This window comes from Lichenostomus cassidix, chromosome 5, assembly GCF_008360975.1.
Source record: "Lichenostomus cassidix isolate B80296 chromosome 5, HeHo_3.0, whole genome shotgun sequence".
Lineage (NCBI taxonomy): Eukaryota > Metazoa > Chordata > Aves > Passeriformes > Meliphagidae > Lichenostomus > Lichenostomus cassidix.
In genome coordinates, this window is record NC_139486.1 from 8,114,247 (window position 1) to 8,137,658 (window position 23,412).

Sequence of the window (23,412 nt, forward strand, 5' to 3'; positions counted from 1 at the left end):
AAAACAGTGAAGCTAGTTAAAAGGCACAGAATTCCAATTTGCATTACAGTTTTTAATATTTAAAAAACCCACAACAGTCACAGCTGGAACAGGAATAATTGCTGAATTTTCTGCAAAACAAGAGTTGCGAGAACCCATTTTCATAGTTACCTATTTGCCCATGATTACTTCAGATAAAATAACCTCAGTAAAATGCTTAATGCAGATAAAAATGCTACCTTTAAAAACAAAACCCTCTGAACAGAGACTGCAGAATTACCTGAGCATTATAATAAAAACAATAAAAAACACTTTGATAATTAATATGAACCAGATTATCCAGCAAAGTCGTACAATGCATTGCTGACAACTCAAAGCTAAATACAAAATAAAAATAAATTCTCAAAATGGATTTAAAATCAAGGTCCTCAAAAATGATTTCTTTAGTTCCAGAGTGGAAAACAAGTTTTTCTGACAATTTTCAAATAAAGACATGTTTCTTGCATGCAAAATTTGGTTTAGCCACAACAATATTTTTCAACAGAAGTGCTTGGTCAGCTGCAGAAGACAGGCAGTGCTGTAATTCCTTTTACTCCACTGCCCCTCTAAGCATAACTCTACTATTAAAATGTTGTAGACTCATATGCTTTAGCATGTGAAGATAGAAAAGAATTAGCGGTACAAGTCTTCCCTCCCTTGCAAGCAGAATTTTCAACTGCTGTTTTGCCACTATGAGTTAAATAGCACAGGTTTTGAATCAGGGATCCTGCTAGAGTCCAGACCAGTTACTGGAAATATTCCCATTTCAGCAGGGCTCTGTGCCTTCAGCTATTAGGCTGAGAAGGATTAGCACTCATTCTTGCTGTGTTCAGATGCCAGAAGAGGCAGAACAGTTGAGGGCTGCTTTAGCCACTGTTTTTGTACAAGTTTCTGGGCTCATCTTGTGGTTTTGTGGTTGTGATGGTGGAGGGCTTCTGTTTCTAAGTCCAAAACAATGGCTGCAGTAAAACCCCCACTGGGAAGACAATTATGTGAATTTAGCTTAGGCCTGCTCCAGCAGAGGAATAGCTTCACTTGTATGAAGAAACTGCCAAAACAAAGGCATGCTATGACATTAGGACATTTTTAACAATGGTTTATTTAAATATCATAGAATTCAGGTGTCTTAACAGCACTGAATGAGTCGGACCAGACCAAGGGTTAAGATTCAACCAGGCTTAGCTCCCTCTTCTGTGCTCACATTATTCCTTGGTCTTCAAGCACACCAGGCTTAAGGCAGGAAAAAGAGCAATTTTTATTTTTTAGAAAAAAGAAGAGGTGGTTTTAAGTAGTTTCTCTGCAACAAAATTAAATGTCTCATCCTCCCATAAATCACTCCATGCACTGACAATTGAACCACTGAAAGGTCACCCTGCTCATGCTGAACAGCTGCTCCAGAATCTCCACCAGTTTAAAGCTAACATCCCCAACACGAAACTGAATTTATTTCCTCCCCTTTTGCAAGCAGCTTTAGGATTTTGTGAGCCCTGAAGCGTTCTGCACAGACACCAGTAGAGAGGGAAGAAGCAATACAATATTCACCAAAGCTTTCCCCTCCCAAGACGAGATGCTACATGACCTCCACCTCAGACCTCACAAATAATGATGCATGTTTGGCTTAACTCATGCCAACAGCTGCACTGACCCAAAAGGGTCTGAGAGCAGGATTCAGTGAGCACACGAGTGCCTGCAGACTCAGCACAGTGCAAGGCCACCTCTGCCAGCTGGGAGGCTTGCTACTTACCCCATTTAAGCTCCCGAGATCCTTCACCCAGTGCTCATCCTTCTCCTTGTCATAGTTGATTACAGCGTGCTGCTTATCCACACTGCGGGACTGGCAATGGAAGCACAGTGAGATCGGTCAGGCATAAGAGACACTGTTAATCAGAGCAACATTGAGACATTAAACTGACTTGATATGGGCTGGGGGGAGAGAAGGGGAAAGCAGGAAGGATTAAATACTATTTACTCTTGTAAATAATTGAAGGATAAGCAGTAAATGCTTCCATGGTTGTTTGAAGAGTTTGAAGACAATACACTATTTGCATGGAGAAGGGAAAAGAAAAAGTTTTTTAAAAATTGCTGAAGGCTGTCAAGACTATGCCATGATTTCAATAAATTATATCAATACACACTGAACAAAACCAGTCAAACTGAAAGCCTGGGGGTCAGGATCAGAGCCAGCATGAGCTAGAAGAACTCCATTTTTCAACTGCTGAGGCCAATGGCCTCATCACTAGCGATGCTTCCACTTGGGATCCTTTCTTTCTACTTTTCGAAGAGAAAAAAATATTTTCTAAAGGTACAAAGCAAACCTATTCCCAAGAATTTATACTGTTCCTAGGATTATGTCCTGGAATTGATTTAAATTCTAGGATGTGTTCCAAGTTAGAGAAAGGTTAGTAAACCTAGAGCAAGAGAGAAAGCAACTCCAGGAAAGTTTAAATTGTAAGCTGGGTTTGAGAACACTGAACTTGACAGTGATCTGGAGCCACTGGCTTTGTCACAATGCACAAGTAATGCACCTTGTCTTCAAAACAGAGTATGACACTTCAGCAGGCATCGTGTCAGACTTCTGAGGAAGAAGTGCTAGAACAAGATCTATGAATAATTTTGAAATCTGGCGTGTTACAGCTATAAAGACACCAGACTGTCTGTATTTAGTCCTGCTGCCTCTCATAACTTGAATCCTTGCTGCAGTTGACCTCAGGCAGACACTGGAAGCAGTCGCTCCATCAGCACGTACATGCAGCACTGAGGCCTCCCTGGTATCTCAGGCCAGGGGAGGGGAGGGCATGCTCCCAGAGCAGGGAGACCAGCCAGGCTCCAAGTCAGCTAATCCTCATCTTCCTGGGCACCAAACAACAAGTTCTTGGTGAAAAGTCTTTCCCTTTTGCCAAGTATAGACATGCTGGTTTCCACAGCACCACTCTCAGCAAGCCATTATCTGGCTTCTTGCAAGCATGCAGAGGCAAAGATTGTTTCATTGAATTCCTTGGTGAAAACAAAAGAGGCTTTTTTCAGGCCAACTGCTACTATTTGCAGGAATTTCTTCTAGCCTTGCCAATGTCAAGCACATCAGAAATACCACAACACCTGAGAAATGGCACCTCCTTCCCCTACTGAGCATCCATCAGCCCAGGAGACTGGAGGTTACATCCTCCAGAGTAACCCTGAAGTACCAACATGAAGCAAGGACATACCTGGCCAGAAGATTACCCTTCCACCTTACAAAGTCCCTCACACCATTCACGACATGCCACCCCAAGCAGAGGCAGTGAGGACAAGTGAGGGACAAGTGACCCCATGCCTCCAGCTCCCTCCAGTTATCTACATGCTGCTGGACTTACAAGGAAGCACTTCATGCTTTGCTGCTCGGACAGCAATCACCCCCCTAGAGACACAAACAACAGCTGGTGGGACAGGCAGAGACAATGTGCTTGGGGACACCCCACCTGTGTCTCCTGCTATGCTGAGCACTAAACATGAGAAGCAACACTCAGCAATGCCCTCCCAGGAGGGGCACATGCAAACCCCTCGCCCCATGCCATCCCCACAACTGGTGTCTGACCCCTGACATCAAGGCAGGGCAAATCTTAAGCATCTTCAGTGTGAAGCTGCAGCTTCTCTCTCTTATTATTCACACCAGATGCAGCCCCTCAGTCCATTTTCAATGACCCAAGCGGCTGTGGCAGGTGTGTGCAGTGCAAGGTAAGGATGGTCCAGGGAAGAACAGTCGAGGGAGGCTGCCCAGGGCCTGCACCTGAGCCTACAGCCCTGAGGACAGCAATGCCCCCAGTCACAGCCTCAGGTATCACAACAGCTGATGCTACACAAGCTGGGGTTGTTCCTGACCTGTCCCATGGTCCCTCACACCCTTTGGAGGGATGCAAGCCCAGAGTCTGTCCTCACAACGATCTGGCTGTGTGAACACTGCACCTGCACTGGGGCTGCTGGAGGGCTCACCACACCTCACCTACAAAGCAGAGGGGGAAGACCATCCCCTCCTCCTGTCCCTGGACATTTATGTTCTGTGCTTCATCCTGCTGGAGTCAAAGACAACCATGCACAGGGTACCATGGCTGCACAGCACAGAAGTGGTCTGTCTTCCCTGTGATCCCTCTGATACTCAAAATTGTGGACAACACTGTTCCCAACAAGATGCAAAGGAATGCTGATTAACTGGTGCAGCAGTGTTTGCTTTAGCTTTTTACAGCATGTCATGGAGACTCATTCAAAGATTAACAGATTTTAAAGCAGAACAAACCATTTAGCCCCCTTCCAAGGGCAGAAAGGCTTCCACCCCAAAATGTTAACCCAGACAAGTAATTGGGGTAGATTTCATCTGGTAACTGATTTTAAACGAATCACAGGTCATTTAAAAAGAAGTTTATTTTTGGGAATCAGCTGTCTCTGAAAAATTCGATTTGCCCTGCATCTGACCCTGATGTAAGTGAGAATAGCCTTTGGTCTGCTGTGTTCTGCAACAGCTGACTTCAGCCACTCAGGGGTCCCCAATCAGATGAGGGTCATCTCAGGGGAGCAGAGATGTATTCTAGCAACATGATACTCCCCTACATAAATGCAGAAAGAGGTCACCAAAGGAACCAATTTATGCCACCCTGTTTTCCAAGGAAGTTTCCGCTGTGTTCAAGAAAGCCCATGGCAAAAGGAGTCAAAACAACATGCAAAATCTGACCCAGACTTCATACAACCTCTCAGCATCTCTTTAAGAGCACATCAGGAATGAGACAAACTGTTACCCAGATTGCACTCCTGTGAAATTTCATGCTTTTGTGGAGAAGAGAGGAATTTTCTTAGTTTTGTTTATGTTAAGCTAGCAAACATCACAGAAACTAGCAGCAGGAGATCCTAGGGGCTTGTCTCCACGGAAACTCAACTTAAAATAACTCAAATCACACCTTATTTATTTTGATGCAGACTTGCCAAAGGTCACTCTTACTTGAGAACCGAGGTGTGGTTTATTTCAACATCAGTCACATTTAACATAAACTGCTCTTGTGTGCAGTGACAGCAGTAACCCGGCGGCTGACGGTGCCTTTGTGTCAGAGAGGAGCAAGCTGCCTCAATCCCACTTCCCAAGAGAAGACCAACCAGTTTCCATGCTGCTAACAGCTGAGAACCCAAGGACAGTCCTGCAGAAGTCACTTCAGCCCAGTGGTTTCTAAGGAGTGACCCACTGAATCATAGAAAGTGACTTTAAAAGCCTGAGTCAACACGTTACAGAGCTGCCCATGGGTGTAGAGCTCCTAACCATCTGCAACTTCAGTGGAAAGACTTTAGGCATCTATACATTGAAAACCTGCAATTAAGTTGACTGAATCACTAATATAAGAGGACTTTCTAGCCTAAATGAACACGTGCACCAAATACTGAGTCTTGCTGGACTCAATAACAGCCAAGACCTCCACAACAAAAAGCAAAATTGATCCATCTGTCAGGAGTAGACACAAGGGCCCAAAAAACCAAACCACCAGAACAGAATTTCCAATCAAGTGTTAGGAAACCCCAATTATCTATATCCAGATGTCAAAAGCAGAAAATAATCAGTACGTCCTCACAGTTAATCTGTTTCACCAGAAAAGCACTAGTGATAGGGTGAACAGCACTCCTGAGCTATGGGTAAGAGATCCAAACAACCAAACAGGAGCTGGAGCACCTCAGAGGAGGCTGAGAAGGGGAAAAGAAGGCAAGGAGGTGAATGTATCCTCTGAAGCACTGATGATCTGTAGCCAGGAAACAAGGCTACACTCCACGAGGTTGGGAATGAGGAAGAACATAGTATTCTCACCATGTCCCAACACTGGACTTGTTATCAAATGAAAACAACTCTCAGGAAAACACGAGTGCTTTTCTGATTAAGAACATTTACACTTCTCTACCGAGAAAACATGGACACTGATTTGTTACTACACTCAGCCCTCATCCAGGGCTGGAATTTCCAGACATTCAAATCACTTCCTAATATAAGGTTGTGCTGCTCTTCTGTCATACTATCTACCATGCACCATGTTTTAAATACCTAGTAGACAAAACGCACACACAGCATATAACTGAGGATGGAAGTACTTTATAGCTCTTCTTTCTTCCAAGGTCATATTAAGCAGATAGTCCAAAACACAGGAATGGCACTTGTGGGTCTGCCAGTCCCACAGTGGTACCAACACCTTGCATCACCAGTCTCCAATCAGCTGTGCAACCAGGCAGCTCACTTGTGATTCTCAAAACTGCACACATCATCAAATCAGCAACATCAGCTTCAAAAGCAGCAGGAATCTCCATGGAGGCACAAATCACACTGGCTGTGTGTGCTGCACATACCCTACAGCTTTGTGTTTGGTGAAGGGTCTGATCCACAGAACAGGGCACTCGGGATGAAAGCACAAGCTGCAGAGACGCCAAGCACAATCCACAAGGAAAAAAGACCTGCTTAGGAAGGCAGGAGGAGAAGCACAGCCAGACAGCCTGCGTTTCCCCACAGGGCTGGGGAGCAGACGCAGCTCAGCTGTCTGTGCAGATACAGATGCTACTTTTTTCTCAGGAGAATTACCCTGGGTGAAAACCTACTGGTTGGGGTTGAGATTTGGACCTCAGCCCTGCCAGTGCCGCGAGGCATCGTGGTATTGGAGATAAAATAAACAAACATGAGCAGTTTCCCCGTTCCTCACTGCAGTCTTCTGTGCATGTCTGGCACAAAATAGCTGCAGCGTTCTGGTGGCAGCATGCAATAAAACAGTTGCTCAAATATTTTCCATAGTGAACAGGTTACATTTCTGCCAGTACTGTGCTCTGCACAAGTGTCCCAGTAAGGAAATACAAACCTCTGCTGGTGTGCCACTTTAGAATGGAGACAGACAAAACCAAATTAAAAAAAAATAAAAATCCCTTACATTCTGGCCTGAAACGTTTATCTTGCTCCTCAAAAGCAAGAAGTTGGATAACATTTAATGACAGATGTGAACACCAGGTCTCCCTCTTTCACCACAAAGCTTTCACAGTGTTGTGTGCATTGGCCCCTTCAGTACTTTTCCGGAATATCAGTGAATGCTCCATCCTGCCCCAGGCTGGCTGCAAGTGTGCCACCCCTTTGGCAGCCCGATTGCTCCCAAGGGCATGTGCTGCCAGCTTCTAATGACTCTGCCTCGGCAGACAAATCTCTTCAGCAAGTGTAGCCACCTCATCCTGGGGCTGGACTCACTTTACAGCTCCCAGGCTGCAGAGGCTTCTGCCTTCAGCTTTGCTGCAGCCAAGATCATGGGCTTTGCAGATCTGTGGCTGAATCAGGGCCTGAGTGAGTATTCATGCAAAAAATAAGGCACTGAACAAAAGAGAGAAATCCCCCAGGAAAATGAAACTGTAATCCCCACAGCTTGGCAAAGGGATTTGGAGGCTGGCATGGTTCCCATAAAAACTTAACCCGTTATTTTGGGGTAAAATGGGTTTTTGCATGCTGGTTCCCCACTCCCAAAGTCAACTGGTTCAAGTGACCCAGGGTCAGATCCTGACCACAGGCAGGGAACATGCTGCCCACAGATGCACCAGCTTTCCCTTTGTTTTACACGGCCACCCAGGAGGCATGGAAAAGCACCATTTTAGGTGGGACAGAAGCCTGAATTTTCATAGTGCAGCTGAGCTGCTACTGCCCAGATAAAGATCTCACACAAGGAAGGGCTCCCTTTTCTCTCTGTCCAATCCAGAGTGGGACAAACCCTCCCCTGGCAATCCACGCTTCCAGCTTCTTGTCAGCTGCATGAAGGCCTCTCAACCCTAAGAACTACCTGCCTCCAGTGCCACTATCACCTCTCTCCCTATCGTGCCTCCAGCAATGAACTCCCCTCCCAGGTTTGCTGATCCTGCCATGCCTCCAGCTCTTACACCCACATCTCATCAGGCATCGTAACCTCCTCCCATCAACTGCACATTAACAGAACACAATGGGACGAGGAAGAGCCAAAAAAACAACTCTAGGCCTGGAAATACAGGATGAGCATCCTTCCTCCCACAGATGTTCTCCCAGCACCTGGAAACACTACCTGTCAAAAAGCAGCACCTTCCCAAGGCTAGATCCATTCCCTTCTGTCTGTAAAACACTTCCTTTGTAACACCTACCGAATCACTCTGGGCAATTCCCAACACCCAGGGACTAACTTAGGTGCTAGGTCACACCTCCAGATAACTGGGATGAAAAAAAAAAAAAAGCATGAGTTAGGTAACTCCCTGTCCTGACTACAGTTTCTCACTTCAACCCTGCACTGCCATTGGGAAGGATGTCCAGACAAAAAAATAGCAGAGATTCCCCGTGGCTTTTTCTGGGAGCTCCCAGTGCTGGAAAATACATGAGCAGTGCACTGTAGTGAATTCACCTAAAAGGAAAAGGACCAGGAAAAAGATCATCCACCAAGTTCACACCATCTGCTTCTTGCCAGCATAATGCTGTAGACAACCTACACCACACCTATCCACACTTGTTTATGTATGCAGTTACTAAACTACATAGGAGAGACATCGTATTATCCAAGTATGGCCCAGGGAAGGCAGGATACATCAGGTCAATGAAACCTTAATTTGACCAGATGTCACACACAGGCAGAGTTCATCTTTGCACTGTATTATTTGTGGAGCACGCCGTGCACCCTGCATACCAGACACAGAACAGATCCTGCGGGGAAAAATATCCAGGAACGACACAATAACAGATTGCATCTTCATGCCTATGTACACAGGGGCAGAGGCAGGATTACACAGGCAGCCTTCAGCAGCCTCCACACTAGTGTGTTGTAACTGCTCTGCAGTTATAAACACTTGACTTAGCAGCCATAGGGTACTCCTTCAGTGCCTAGAATGCTTGTCATTCCCTAAGTTTTTAACAAAGCAAACCAAAAAGAGGAAAACAGCATTGTTACCTTTATGTGACTCACCAGATGAACAAACTTTTATGTTCAGCTCACAAGGCCCTACCACCTGAACTGACTAATTGGTATCATAAGCAGCATGCAATGCCCCATCTGGACCAGTGACAGATGCTTGGCTAGGAGCTTTCACAGCTCTCTGCTGACACCAGAATAATAGCAAGTCTTGACCCATCTCAGGCCCTAAGGGTGATGCTGCTCAGCAGCCACATCCTGTAATGCCCGCTTTGCCCACACCGAGCAGCTTCTGCCCTATGTGCACCACCCTCTCCACTTTTTCAAGTCCTACTGCTCCTCCTCTCACTCTGCACAAAGAGAATCCTTGCTGTATTTCCTCACTTGGACAAATCTTCATCTCTTGCTGAAGCTTTATAGAGAAATCCAACCACTAGATGGAAAGATCTGACCTCTGGCTTCCTGAAACACAGGTGAAGAGGTTGTACAAGCACTCGGGAAGTATCATTACATTCTTGGCTTTTCCTTGCCCTTTCCTCGACAGCTGCTTTGACCACTGTCTGAGTCAGGATACCAAGTTAAGTGCACCTTGATCTAATCTAGCACAGTTGCTCTTATATCTACACCCCAGCCTTGTGAATCCCTGCACCCAGTTCTTCTTTGCCCAACTTGTAACACTTCACCCCATCCCCTTGCCAATCTCACTCCCAGATGAAATGACTTAATACAATAGTATCAAATAAGTCCCTGCTGATCACATTCAAACTCCAGCTTTTATTCAAGGGTTTGGAACTTGGTCAAACACATTTAGATTATTGATTAGGGAAAAAAAACCAACCAACTACCACCTCCAACCTAGGCATTCACTCTTGAAAAGCTTTGCTGCCCCAGCTCTACTATGCAAGAACTTCAAAGAACAGGTTAAATATACTTTTACATAACTGACCTGAAGAAAACAGCGTTTTTCTCAGAGCTGCTCACAGCAAAGCCCAAAGAAGGGAGATAAATAATTGCATCCAGAACACACTGCCTAAAACAGACGCCTGGAAAATAAACTCTCATCCCAAACAGCTACAAAGTTTAACAGAGTTATAAGCAATTGCAAACAGTGTCTCCAGATAGGAAATGTCAGGCTGTCTCAAAAGGCACACAGAATAACAGGCATAAAACAGCACCAGGCTGCCTGCACCTACTCTGGCTGTAACTCACACTCGTGTACAAATTCACCTGGCATAGGACAATCACATGCCCAGAGCATCACTCTAAAGGGAGGGAAATACTCAGGGGAGCACTGGTTAAAGATTTTAATTACCCAAATTTTCCAGTAAACATCACTCTCAAAAACAGGGAAATCATGACCCTGTTTTCTGTTCTATTAAATATTTACATTTAGCAAAAATGCAAAAAAATGTTTTGTTTGGGAGCAGAGGGGAATGTTTTAATGGTTAAGTGAAAATTTTGAGTTTGCAAAACGTTTGTCCCCAGAGTAAATACACACCACATTAAGCAAGTGATCAAAGCTGATAAAAATGGCAGCTACATTTCCCAAGAAGGATGTTGGGGGGAGGAAAAAATTACTTTCTTCAAGACAGTCACCAATGCAAGATAGTGAAGGTCCAGATTGCCACACTCCTGCAGTTTGCTGAGTGCTACCTGAAGGAAACAGCAAGGCTGTTGAAGAAATCAAGCACTTTTCTTAGAAAAAGGGCAGAATTGAGCACTTGGGTCTGGTAGCAACACTGCATGCCAAGCTACAGCTACACTACATGGCATTTTCACCCATGCATTAACATTCAAACCCTATGTAAATCTCGCATTTACTTGTACTAGAAGCTTTAGAGGGCTGCAAAAACATTTAAAATATTTCTAATCCTCTTAGGAGGTACAGAAGATATCAAGGTAGATTATGTTTCCCCACTATCAGACCTACTTAATTTTAAGCTTAAAGACTCGGGGTTTCTTCACCTCTTTGTTACTCAGAAAGCAAATCCACTACTTGTATTATTAAATAATAAAACCAGGCGAAACTAAAGCTTGATTGTTTGGTGACAAAGCCATCCTTTTTTGCTGTTTAGAGGTCTGATACCTTGAGACAACACATTCCAAGAAAATATCGAAAGACAAGACACTCCTGAAACAGTAGGATGAGAAAGGCAAGACTGCAGGTCTCCAGGACAAGGATTATCTCCATGTTGAATGTTTCAGCACTGTGTTATACACATGGTCTCAACAGGGAACCACAAACCATATCACGATGGAATCAATAAGCAGCAACAGCCTTAGAGATGAAAAAACACTGATCAGGTCACCCAGTCACTGCCAGTCTGTTCCCAGCTGTGCACTTTAAAGGATTAAATGCCAATATCTTGAAACATAGATGCAAAATAACCGTGCAGTGAATATAGAGTTTCAGGGTCAGTACCACAGAAATACTACAAGGTGCAAACAACTGCCACAAGGGCTCTGTCCATCTGCTCTGGTAACTGCCCTGCTTCGTAAGCTTCCCCCAAGACACATGATTGTGCCAGTCTGCCCAACGATTTTGTGACATGGACAGTCACAGTAGGGAAAAAGCCTATTTTTAGATCTCATCCTCCATCTGCTCACACACAATTCTGCTTGGATATCAAGTCTCTCTGTTCACAGTTTCTCTTCTGCACTCAGTCTTACTGCAAACATCTCATCTGGAGCCCCAGGTAGCCCTGGGAAACATCTTTATAAGCAAATTGCTAGGAAAACAATGTGCTGTGCTGTTCAAAACAAGACCTTACATGTGAGCCTAGAAAAAGCTTTATTAATGGAGATAGCAGACTAGTATGTCTATAAAGGGTCACATGTAGCTCACCCCATGAACACAAGCTTCTGGCTTTTATAGATAATCCAGGGCCTTCACTCTGGTGAAATAATAAAAACCTCTTTTAATACCACCCACCACCTATGAGCCCCCAAATACAACCATTTATTTACAGATACTCCTGGCTCCTTCAGGAATCTCAACTCATTTACCTTGTAGAAAAGTGCATGGCAAACAAAGAGCATCACAAGGTTGGATACTCCACAAGCAACACTGACAAGCCAGCTCAGACTTGCAAAGAAACATGAAATACTCTGGTTGGTATGGAGTGGCTCACAATCCACAACATCCAATTAACCCCATAAGCAACCAGAGAAACAAGCTATGCATTTTAAGCATAACTGTTATTTGGATATTTTTATTTTAGAGTGCACAGCCTGAGACATGATTGTCAGAGTACTGAAACCTGACAGTAAAAAATACAAACCAACCCTCAAGTACCTTCACAGGACATAAAGATGGGCAGCCTAAAACTCAGACCATTTCTGGAAACCAAGGCCACTGTGCATCTTCTGTCTTCAAGTCATGATAGAAGACAGCAATCAGATTTCTGAGCAGCCAAATGCAGACACACAGAAAATACTAGGAATGTCTCACCTTTACATGCCTCACCAGTCAGACACGTAGCAACATGAAATAAGAGATAGTGTGGTTCACTGGAGAACCCAAACAAACAATCTGCTGTGGAACAGGAGCTTCCGACTCCACCACTGCAGCACAGCCATGCCATTCACTGCCAGCAGGCAGAGCAGAACACTGCAAGCTCTCCTTTTGTGGACACTGATATTTTATTTCAGCTAGACAGCACCTTGCCCTCCAAGCACACCTCATACAAGAACGTCTACCTCCCTAAACAGACCTCCTACTAATATATCATATAAAATCCCTGCAGCAATTACAAACACAGCCTGCTCCATAGGTCTTCAGCACAGCATTTAGGACATACCTGTGCTCAGGTCAGCAGTGGAAATTATGAGGAGGGAGTCTCCACTGTGCAGGCAGCTCCCTAATTTTGCCACCAAGAGGAAGGGTTGCCACCTTCACAAAGGGGCAGAAGGGGGACAGGCAGGTGCAATCAAACATTTTGCATGCATTTAAGTACTCATGGCATGGGTCTTAGCAGAAGCACTAATTTAATTCTGAGCTTCTACAAATTCCTGAGCTAAACTGCTCCTGTCAAAAGCTCTTTGCAAGATTCCAGCTCCATTTGTCTGGAGTGACATCTACTACATTATGCTGTCAAACATCAGACCACAGTCAACACTTCAGACATGCTGGATTAGGTCCAGCAGAGACACGTGCTGGTGTGGAAAGTACTAGCAGAAGCTGCAAGTTTGCCCAAGTAACACAATTACTTTGGGAAGAGGTCACCACCCTACTCACCCTAACAAAACAGATTTTCTGTCCTAAACATCAGTATTTTCTACCATGATAAAAACACCTAAATGATAAACACCAGCATAAATAATTCAAACATAAAGGGGAAAGCAGGTAAACAAAAAACCCTGCCTGCATTCAAATCACATGTAAACAGTGCATGTATTAAAAGCTAAAATAACCAGCAGCATAATCACAGATCAGGACAGAATGGTATGTCTTTGTTTACTGCTTCTAGTAGCATCAAGACAGTTAATCTATTTGATTAATCTCCCACCACTACGGATCCTATCCGTCTGATGACATGGCAATTTGAAAGCCTCACTTGCGCTGTCACAAACATGAAGTCTTCACAGGAAACACAGACACAGGATGAAAAGAGGAAGTTCCTTTCAAAAGGTGTCACTTGAAGAAAGCATCAAACATCTCTACAGATCCCCAGCATTACATACACATCTACTGCATCTTCAGGAGAAATAATCAAGAAAAAAAACCAAAGCCATGTTACCTGGAGCATCAGTTCACAGTCATCTCTGCCAACAAATATCATCTCCCGAGGGAGCCGATGGCGAATGCCAGTGCTGCTCACCAAGAACCACGAAGTCACGCTCATTTTGGCGCTTGGCACTTAACCTTTATACATCCTAAACACAAAAAAAACCATAAGACACAGTGAGCTATTAATGAAGTGGTCAAGCACACCAGTGAGTAGCCACAGTTCCCAAATTTCCCTCTACCATGGGAGCCAACGCTGCTTCATGCACTTGTGTTCCTATCTTAAATCTCTGGTGACAACAAGCACTTGTGAAGTGTCTGCCAGGACCTGCTGCCCACGTGCCATGTGTAGGAGCTCTGCAGCAGTGCAAATATTCCCATGGCAAAGTAAGACTACGGGTCTGAAGAAAGGATTATTTAAAAAATTGAAGCATCCAGCTGAATCCAATCAATGAAATGATGAAACATGGTGGGAAAAGAAAAAGAGGAAACAAGAAACATCTCTTTTCCAGAGCATTTCCTCATCGCCACCACAGTTCCACACAGCTTCCCCCACCATCAAAGATGTGGACCAGCACATCAGTGAGATGACATAACGTGGCTCCTCCAACCTTTCACAGCGCATTCCCAGGAGCGCTTACACCAGCGCTGGGAGGGAGGAGACCTGCCTCCTTATTGCTCATCCCATTTCCACACTGATGTAAGTTGGGAGCCCACAAATCCTTCCTTCCTTCCTCCCCCGCGGGATGGATGGTCCAAACACCAAACCGCTCTGCTAGCCCAGGACAGGAAACACAGGCTGCGATTCCCACCGGGGGTTTCGGTGCTCGGCAGGCGGAGGGGCGGCAGTGTGACCTGCGTGCGGCACTCACCGGGCTCTCTCCCGGCCACACCTGTTTGTTGTCGCTGCTACAGCCCGGCTGCGGGCAGCCTGCTCCTGCGGCCTCTCCGCCCGCCTCTCCCACAACATCCCATTTTCCGCTCCCCGGCTGAAGGGAGGAAGGATTCGGTGGCACACGGCGGGCTCTCGCCTTCCCCTCACCCACCTCCCCGGCTCCCAGCTGCATTCCTAAGCGCACCGAGGGAAGGAGATCTCCATTTTACCCGGGCTGCGCGGCGCTCCCGGCCCCACCGCCGCCTCACGGCCCGGGCGGCCCGGGGCGCGCAGGTGGGGATGAGCGAGCTCCGCGGGGGAAGCGACAGTCCGCACGCCCCCGCCGCCGCTCCGGGAGCCGCCGCTCCGGGCTGCCGCGCCCGTGGCACGACATGCGAGCGGCCCCGACGCACCGCGGCCCCGACAAAGCGCCCGGGGAGGGGAGCCGGGAGCCGCCGGCGCGGCCCTTTGTGTGGCGGCCCCGCAGCCCCCCGGACCCGCCCGCCGCCCGCCCTACCTGCAGCGGCCCTCGGCGCGGTGGCAGCCGGGCGCCGCGCCCCGCCAGCCGGCTCTGCCTGCCCCGCGGGCCGCTCCCGGCGCCCGCCCCGCTCCGCCCCCGCGCCGCAGGTTCCCGACGTCAGGAGGCGGCTCCAGCCCTGCCGGGCCCGGCCGGGGGAGGCGGCGGTGCTGCGGCCGGGCCCGCTCCCGGTTCGCCGGGGCTCGCGGGGCACCTGGGCGGCAGGTGCCGGCGGGGCTTTGGGCCGAGTGTCATCGCTGCAGGGACACGAACATGGCATGGTTTGGGTTGGAAGGGGCCGTGGAGGTCATCTAGTGCTACCCTGCCACCGTGGGCAGGGATGCCAGCCGCCAGACCGGGTTGCTCAAAGCCGCATCCAGCCTGGCCTTGAACACCTCCAGGGGAGGAGCATCCACAGCTTCTCTGGGCAACCTGTGCCAGTGCCGTGCACTGAGACGAGGGGGTAGTCCTCATTTCAGGCTTTCAGAGGGGTTCAGCGAATGGTGAGTGGAGCCTCTGACCCCTCTCTGACCCCTCTCTGACCAGGGTGCAGCTGTCCCTGCCCTGGCAAGGCTCAGCATGCAAGATTGGTGCCATGGGACTGAAGGTTCTGGCTCTGCTAGACACTGGAGCCAGCCCCATCAGCAGCCCAAGTGAGCCCCAACACCAGCCTTGTCTTCTACCCAAGTGAGTCCAACGCCAGCCTTTTCTCCAGCCCAAGCCCCAACACAGCCTCTCCAGCCACCCAAGTGAGCCTCAGAACGAGTCTCAACTCTCCATCAGGCTTCAGGGAGCAAGCTGACATCCATCACCACATACAGTCCTCGTCCTCCTGCAGGGCAGTACCTAAATGCAGTTGGCAGGACTGAGCTAATCTCGAGCATCTGACCATGGAAGAAGAGCCTGAAATGGGTGCTGTGAAAGCACATGCCATTTTATGGGTTCTTCTCTGTTGTAGGTCACTAGAAAATTCTGAAGAGCACTAAGTACAGCGAGCAATGACCGCTTTTTCTCCTATTGTGAGGAACACTCAGTATCATGGAAAAGCTTTTTTAAGAGAGCCCCAGCTCCTGCAGATGTCAGTGAAGCTGCAAACAGCAGCAGCTTGACATTGGCTCTCTGGCTCCAGCTGACACAGGCTGCTAAGGGAAGACTATAGGAAGACATCAAGTTCATAGTGATGTTTCCCCAGGCCCATATTCCAGCTGGAAAGACAGCTTTGCATTTGTACACTGTGTATTTTGGTTTGAGTATCATTTCTCAGTCACCTGCGAGAACTTTTCTTCTTGTCCCCAGTGGTGTCCTTTAGAATTTTGGCTCAGGATGTAATCTTAATATAAGTCTAATGGCATGGAAACCACAGGTCTGGCACACCACTCACTGGGGATGGTCCTACAGCCACCTCACTCCATGGGCTTACTCCTGGTTTATACTTTTGCTGCAAGGCTGAGGAGCCAGGGAGGGCAAAGTGAGCTGCGGCAGAACTGGAGTACGGAAGGAAAACAGCATTTCTTCTTTTTCCTCCTCTTTCTGAAGAGCAGTAGGACTTTTTTATTATTTAATTAATAGTATTATTGCCTTCTTTAATCAACATTTGACTTCTTCCTTGGCAAATACGTCATGCCTCGGGGTGATTTCAGGGTATCATTATCTTCAAAGTCTTCGAAGCTGGCTGAGCTGCAGCATCTGTGTTTTATTGGAGTGCTCTTGGTCTTTCCTTGGAGCAGAGCACCACACCCTTGCAGCATGCCATGTCCCTCACACACCAGGCAGGCGGGTGGAGGGAGCAGCTGCCACTTCCAGGGCACTTTGAAGGCTTTTGCATTGAGCACTGCCATGAAGTAATAGAAATCCTTTATAAATAAAAGTGGACTTCTACCCTATTTGCCAGCTCATCCTGTCATTGAGTGATGTTTCATTATTGATTTAACTGACCTATAGCTTAAGTTTTTATAAATATTATCCACTTCTTTCTGAACTACACCTATTTACTGGAGAGGCTGCTCTATGAACTAATATAGAGCATCTCTATACTGCTCTAAGGAAGTAGGATAATTTACTTCTTTATACAAGCCTGCCATCTAGGCAAATCTTTGTTATAAGTTACTATAAAAAGGTTAGTGTTTGCTTTAGTCTCTCTTTAAGCCCAGTTTTGCCATTCATTTTTCCGTGTGTATTTATTTGAGCAGTCAGTCAGTACTTCAGCATTTATAGGGAAGAAAAATAGTTCCTGCCACGTGTCTTCTGACCTGATTGAAGATGCAGTTTGGGCCAATACCTTGGGCCTGGCTGAATGCTGCATTGCAGCCTCTTTATTTTATTCCAGTGATCTAAAAGGAATAAAAAAGATAAGTGGAGTCTTTCTTTCTCCTCTCTCCTCACCCCTCACCCCTCCAAAAAGAGTGTGTGGGCAGCATTTCCTGCTGCTGTCCTGTCATCTTTAAATCCCAGTCAGAGCATGTGTCCATGGGCAAGATAAGCTGTTGCACTGCTGTACTTTGGGTTTTACATTTTTTTTGTATTGAAACAAGCCGTTTTGGCAGGCAGTGTAACCCTTGGGCTGCTCAACCCCCCAGGCTAACCAAACACACATCTGTCTTTGAAAATATAATACTATAAAAGTGGCTTAAAACCACCTCTTCCTGCTGGGGCAAGGAAAGGCCTGGGAAAGACCTCACAAAGTTGGGTGTAGCAGCAGCACAATGTGGCTCACACTAAATTTGGGGCACGTGTTTATCATGCAAATCTCTCTACATTCATCTACAGCATTGTCACCTTCAGCTACACGGGACATGCTCACAGCTGTCTTAACCTGCATGACCCAGGTGGCAGAAGGTTCACTGCTCTGTACATTGTGCAGATGCAGAATATTGACCAGTCTCTGTCCCAGAGCACTCATATCCTCAGTAAACAAGGAGATTGAAGGCAGGCTAAAATGTCCAGGCAGAAGAATAACAGGTCACAGGGCAATCTGTATCCAGAGCTGTTGAATCAGGTCATCTGCTCCACTGAAATACCTTCTGTCTGACACCCTGAACCCACAGCTATCATGACTTGGAGCAGAACCACTTTAGATCCCTGCTTCAAAACAAAGATCCCACCATCCCCAAAGGAGCTGAACTAAATCAAGCTCTTCCTGGCAGGCTCTGATGTGAAGGAGATTTTTGACAGCGTTCCCAAACAAGAGCTGCATCTTGCTGCAGAGGAGGTTTCTGTTCCAGACTGATCATAGCCTGATCCAGATGTCCTGTGTGGCTTCCCCTCTGAAGGGCAGTTTTCCCTGTCCATAAGCTAAAGGAAAGATATAATTCTGGTTATTGCTTAGATATTGACATGGTAGGTAGCTTATAAATAAAGGTGTACAGGACTGCTTATAAATAAAAGCCACAGGACTGTGGCCCAATTAACTCCTTGCAGGCTGGCTGAAATCCAGTGTGCACAGCTGCATGGACACACATTCATGAGCACTTGTGCAGCTCATGAATTCCTGACTACTTTGCATCCAAGGGCTGTAGAGGTAGTTGTGAGGCACTGTTCCCTGAGATCATTTCATTTGTTCTTTGTTAACTCACTTTGAGATGCATCAGCAGAGGTTCACAAGTAGGTCATGTAGGGTTTTTTAACCACTTCTTCATTCTAATTGATTCTGCTCCTCAGTGACTACTTTCTTTCCCAGAAAGCCAAAGTTGGACCCATGCCAGTTCTTTGGGCCTTGCTGCAGGGAGATGTGTGCCTGCAGCATTCTCACTTCAGGTCAGGATTTCTGCCTGGATCTTTAATGTGAGGAAAAATCTGTTGACTTTCACAAGACAGTGCTGCAGGTCTGGACTTGTGTACTTCACAGATAATGGTACTGTTGGCTGCCAGCAGAAAGGGCAGGATTGAGCCCTTTCCTATGGAGCCTGAGACCAAAGCTTTTCATCAGTTGTTCTGGGTATCAGCATGAGCTGGATCAGCATAAAATGTAAATAATTCCCCATCTGAATATACTATTTTAAGTATCATTTTGAAAATATTTCCCTTGTTTCTTTTTTGTCTGATCTTTTCTTGCTGATTGGTGATTTTTAAATGCCTAAAAATAATTTATATTATTTTTAAATGGATGTTTTTCTTAATTTTAGTTAGCCTGGTGTAGCAACCTTGCTGAACTGAGTTTAGACCAGCAAAAGCAATCTGCCCCTCCTCTCTATCTAAGCACCAATCCTTCTCTCTGCCCAGTACCTCGGTTGTGCTGGTTGCCAACATTCTTGTCTCCTGTACAGCCAGGAACAGGCCCCAACCCTGCCCAGTCAACTGGAAAACAATAAGACCATTCATGTGCATGGTTATTCCCTGGCATAAGTGTTTAGAGAGATACAGTGTGACTGGGACAGGCTTCTGTCGTTTAGATGGTCTACAAGATGGCTTTTTACGATAGTCATGTTTTTAACCTGTTTATTAACCAGCTGTAGAGACAGATTCTTAGGTGGAGTGTAATAGCATTGCTCAAAACAGCTTTAGTTTGGCATCTTGTTTTTATACTAGCTGGAGAATTTTTCTTGTATTTTTTTTTTACTCACAACACAGTCCTATGTACCAACATGAGATTTAATTTCTACTACTATGGAATTTACTAAAATAAAACCCTATTTATGTTAACACTTCTTTTCAGAATGTGCAGTGTGGCCTTCTCCAGTCACCCTCTTTTATTCCCCAGCTAACCCACAAAAAATATTGTATTTTTATTATGGAGGGGAATTTGTACAACTATTTTTAATTTATGACCCTCATAACTTGTGGCAGGGGAGCGGGAAGAATTATCAGTGCAATAAAAGAATGGAGCTGGTTTAGTGCGAACATTGTCAGAATGTCTCATCTAGGATCTGTGTGGTATAAAACTTCGCTGAAAGAATTAAAACATACGCTTAAGTGATCTCATTTTGGGGGGGCTTAATTAGTAAAAGCTCAGCAATGATGATGTCGTGCTGTCTGATGAGATTAGGTCAGATTTTACATAGTTGTGTGGTGTGGCATCTTAAATGGGAATCACCTTATGGCAAGTCGGAACAATTTCAATATCACATTTAAAGAAATAGCTTCTCAGGGAAAGTTGATTGGTTTCATAAGAGAAGCAGCAGGGTTTTGAGGCCTCCTGTGTGGGAGAATGGGAACAACAGGCAGCTTGAGATCGTCTCTATTTCAGATTTTTTTCCTCTTATTCGTTCAATTAATTTTCATGTATGTGAGTATTTCTTATGAGAAAGGTTGCAAGCCTACTTAAACAGAGAAATGATTTCACATGGCCTGGAGAACCCAACACAACACACACGGCCAGAGGGCTGTACTTTGCCCTCCCAACCATGAACAAATCCTTTCTCCTCTTCCTCTATGGTTGTTAGTGTAATGCTAAGGCAGGAATATTTGGTTGAATGCCAGAAATACAGGATTTCCTTAAGCAGTTTTGCTGCAATAACCACCTCTTTTTCTTTTCTTTCCTCTTCCCCTGTACTCCACTTGTGTACTTGCACATTTTCAACCCCAGCCCAAGGTTTAGTTTGGAAGTACATTCATTGCAGACTCTGTTCCACACAGGTGATCCTCTGCCACCCTTTCCCAAGGGTCTACTTAGTCAGAAGATTCTTTAGAGAACTTCTCTCATTGGATCAATTTTGTGCATTTTTAGGAAAATCCTCTTCATATTTAGTTCACTAGGGCTGTTTGATTAAAATTCATGAGGATTATAAAAATCCTAGTTCAAAATGAAACATCAGTTTACACTAAGGAAATCCAAGATTGTCATCCAACAGGATCTCACTGATTATAGAGCTATACAAGGTTGCTCCTTGCCTAAGAGACTTATTAAGGCAAGACTTAGAGACTTGGCAATGGGTGAATGAGCACTTTTGGAAGTCATTCCTGTATGTTTTTAGCAAATTCATGCATTTTACTGGAAATCCAAGACCAGTAAACTTTCTTTGCTGATGTTATAAAGAAGAAAAATAAATAAGAATATTTTAGGTTACAGTATAATTGTATCTCTAAAGCAGTCATTATTATTGCCTCTGTAGACAGACATTGCCTCTGTTTGCTTTGCTGACTGACACTAGATCATGCCACTCTGGTTTAATGAAAATGTCAGCTCTGCTTGCCACTATCCTCTTGATTTCTTGCATTATCATTTTTGCCTGCAAGATGAAAAGCTTTGATGAAATATTTAATAGGTGCATGTAAAAAAAAATATGTATAGTTCTCTTTAAATTGAAGAATATGTCTTCAGTAATACCCAGTGCAGTGGCAAAGGCCTTACAGGAAGAGAAGATTCATAATTTGCTGCCCTGCAGGGAGTAATTTATTGAACCACTTGGAGATTCACGTATTTTCTGCCCTGTGAAGTTAAACTCATACTCCACTGTGTTGATCTTCAGTGATGCTCTTTCTTCACTTGAGAATGGTGGAAAAATGCTATGAATGTGAAAGAAAAGGTCAGCAGTGTCAGGAGGAACCAGCCTGCTTTGATGGGGTCAACTGTAGGGGCAGCCTTAGTAATTTATAGCATACAAGCCATCAGCTGGAGATTTATATGCTTGTCAGGCATTTTATGAGAGCTCATCAGAGAAATATTTATTTCTTTGGGGAAACAGTTGTATTACCAGCACCATTGGAGAATAAAAGCCACAAGCAGGAGACCAACAGAGCAGTATTTTCAAGATGTAGTGTTGGCTTCATTACATGCTGATTCTTAAAAGCTTCAGGATACTTCAGAATAATCTTCTTTAGTCGGCAGGTGCATGAACTGCCATGTGTTCCACATTCATTAAATCGTCTTAAAACCCTGCGAAATATGCACATTTCCTGACTGCACACACATGGCTTGGGGCTGTCCTTCTCACCACACAGTTTCTAACTAGAAACTCCATTCATTTCAGGTAAACAGAGTGATCATGACTGAAACAAGCTCTCAGGCAAGCTGGACACGGATCTCTGTATCATTGCAACACTCCTGGTGAGGCTCAAGTTCCAGGGTATTTCCATGCTGGTGAAATTAATTCCCAAGAATGGATTGTGGGAGGTGAGAAAGTTGATTGAGGGAGGCTAAGTGACATCTGAAGGAAAAAGAGAGGTAGCACAACCTTGGTTATCTGCCAAGCATGAAGCAACTGTTCACTTCCTGCACACACAGGCTGCTTTCTGTATATTGTCCAGAAGAGACTCAGAATGCCTCTCACCTCTACTGAGTTTCCCCATCTTGCACAATTTTTTTGAGATTAATAAAATTCTTGGTCCTTTCAATATCTATAGCTATGGGATGGATGTGTGCTGGGAGATAATGGCACCGTACAACTGCCTATGTTAATAATCACCTTCAGTGTTTGGGGTTGAATTGCATTTTCTGCAGGGAAAGCTTTAGCAGAGACAACTCTGAGCTGATCACATCAGGCCACTGCAGGCAGAGGGACCATGGAGCTCTCTGGCCAGATAGAATATCAGAGGGCACAGGAGCTCTTGGAGGAGGGTCCAGTCACCAGCTTTGACTGATACCTCTTCTTTCCTTGGGGCAGCACAGATCTGTGCAGGTTTCTCCTTTTTTCAAAGACTCATGCTCCTCCCTGGCAGCAGTTCCAGAGAGAAAAGGAGGTAGATAACACCAGCAAGCAGTGTCTCTAGGAAAAAACAGTGACTGCCACACCAGTCAATGCTGGTCACACCTGCCCGCAGGCTGGGTACTTAGGGATGAGAACAGATTATACTACTAAATCTCACTAAAGGATTTTAGCCATCTTCTTTTTTGTCCTGGGAAATGCAGAATAGGTTCTGCATCACATCAGTGGGCACAGCACAGCTCATCCCCATCTCAGTCATGCCTAGCCTCATCTTGCCTTTGCCACTAGCTGCTACAGGTCAAATTCCTTCTCCTGGGATCTTGAAGAAATAACCTAGAGCTTTCCACCCACTCACCCTAAGTTAACTTTGAATGCAGAAACATTCATTAGCACTGTATTTTATCTTAATTTCTCATTCATTCCTGGGGGTTATTTTCCCCACTCTACAAGAGACATTTCTCAGTACCTGGGCCTGCATATGCATCAGCTCAGCCACATGGTGGAGAACAGAGGAGCCAGCACAGCAGAGAGATGCCATCAAGAGGTTCTCCAAATGGTGTGGTTGAGACTGGATGGTCAGGAAAACTCAAGTGCAAAAGAAAATGCAAGGAGAACAAGTAAAATCCTGAGGATAGTACATGTAGGTCTTGTGTGAGACTGAGAGGCAGCAACAACAGGTGGGACATGAGAATTGTCCCACTTTACAGCTTTGCCTCTGGTCTTTGGTTCTTAGTAGACTGCAACCATTTTGAATCAGGGACTGTGTTAAATACTTTTTTTGTACAATATGTTAAGCTTCTCAGCACCCCTCT

The 23,412-nt window shown here is 45.5% G+C and overlaps 1 protein-coding gene across 4 annotated transcripts in view; it reads right to left on the reverse strand.

The window, feature by feature from the left end:
* The window catches only part of CEP170B (centrosomal protein 170B), a 57,666-nt gene extending 42,545 nt beyond the window's left edge, over window positions 1–15,121 (reverse strand). For all 4 annotated transcript variants that reach the window (XM_085061208.1, XM_085061206.1, XM_085061207.1 and 1 more), the window contains exons 1-3: window positions 15,021–15,121; window positions 13,643–13,778; window positions 1,763–1,852 (exon numbers count right to left, since the gene is read on the reverse strand). In XM_085061208.1, the coding sequence (XP_084917334.1) occupies window positions 1,763–1,852; window positions 13,643–13,747 (195 nt within the window). In that variant the 5' untranslated portion in view covers window positions 13,748–13,778; window positions 15,021–15,121. The remainder of the gene's footprint in view (window positions 1–1,762; window positions 1,853–13,642; window positions 13,779–15,020) is intronic.
* Between the last annotated feature and the right edge of the window lie 8,291 nt (window positions 15,122–23,412).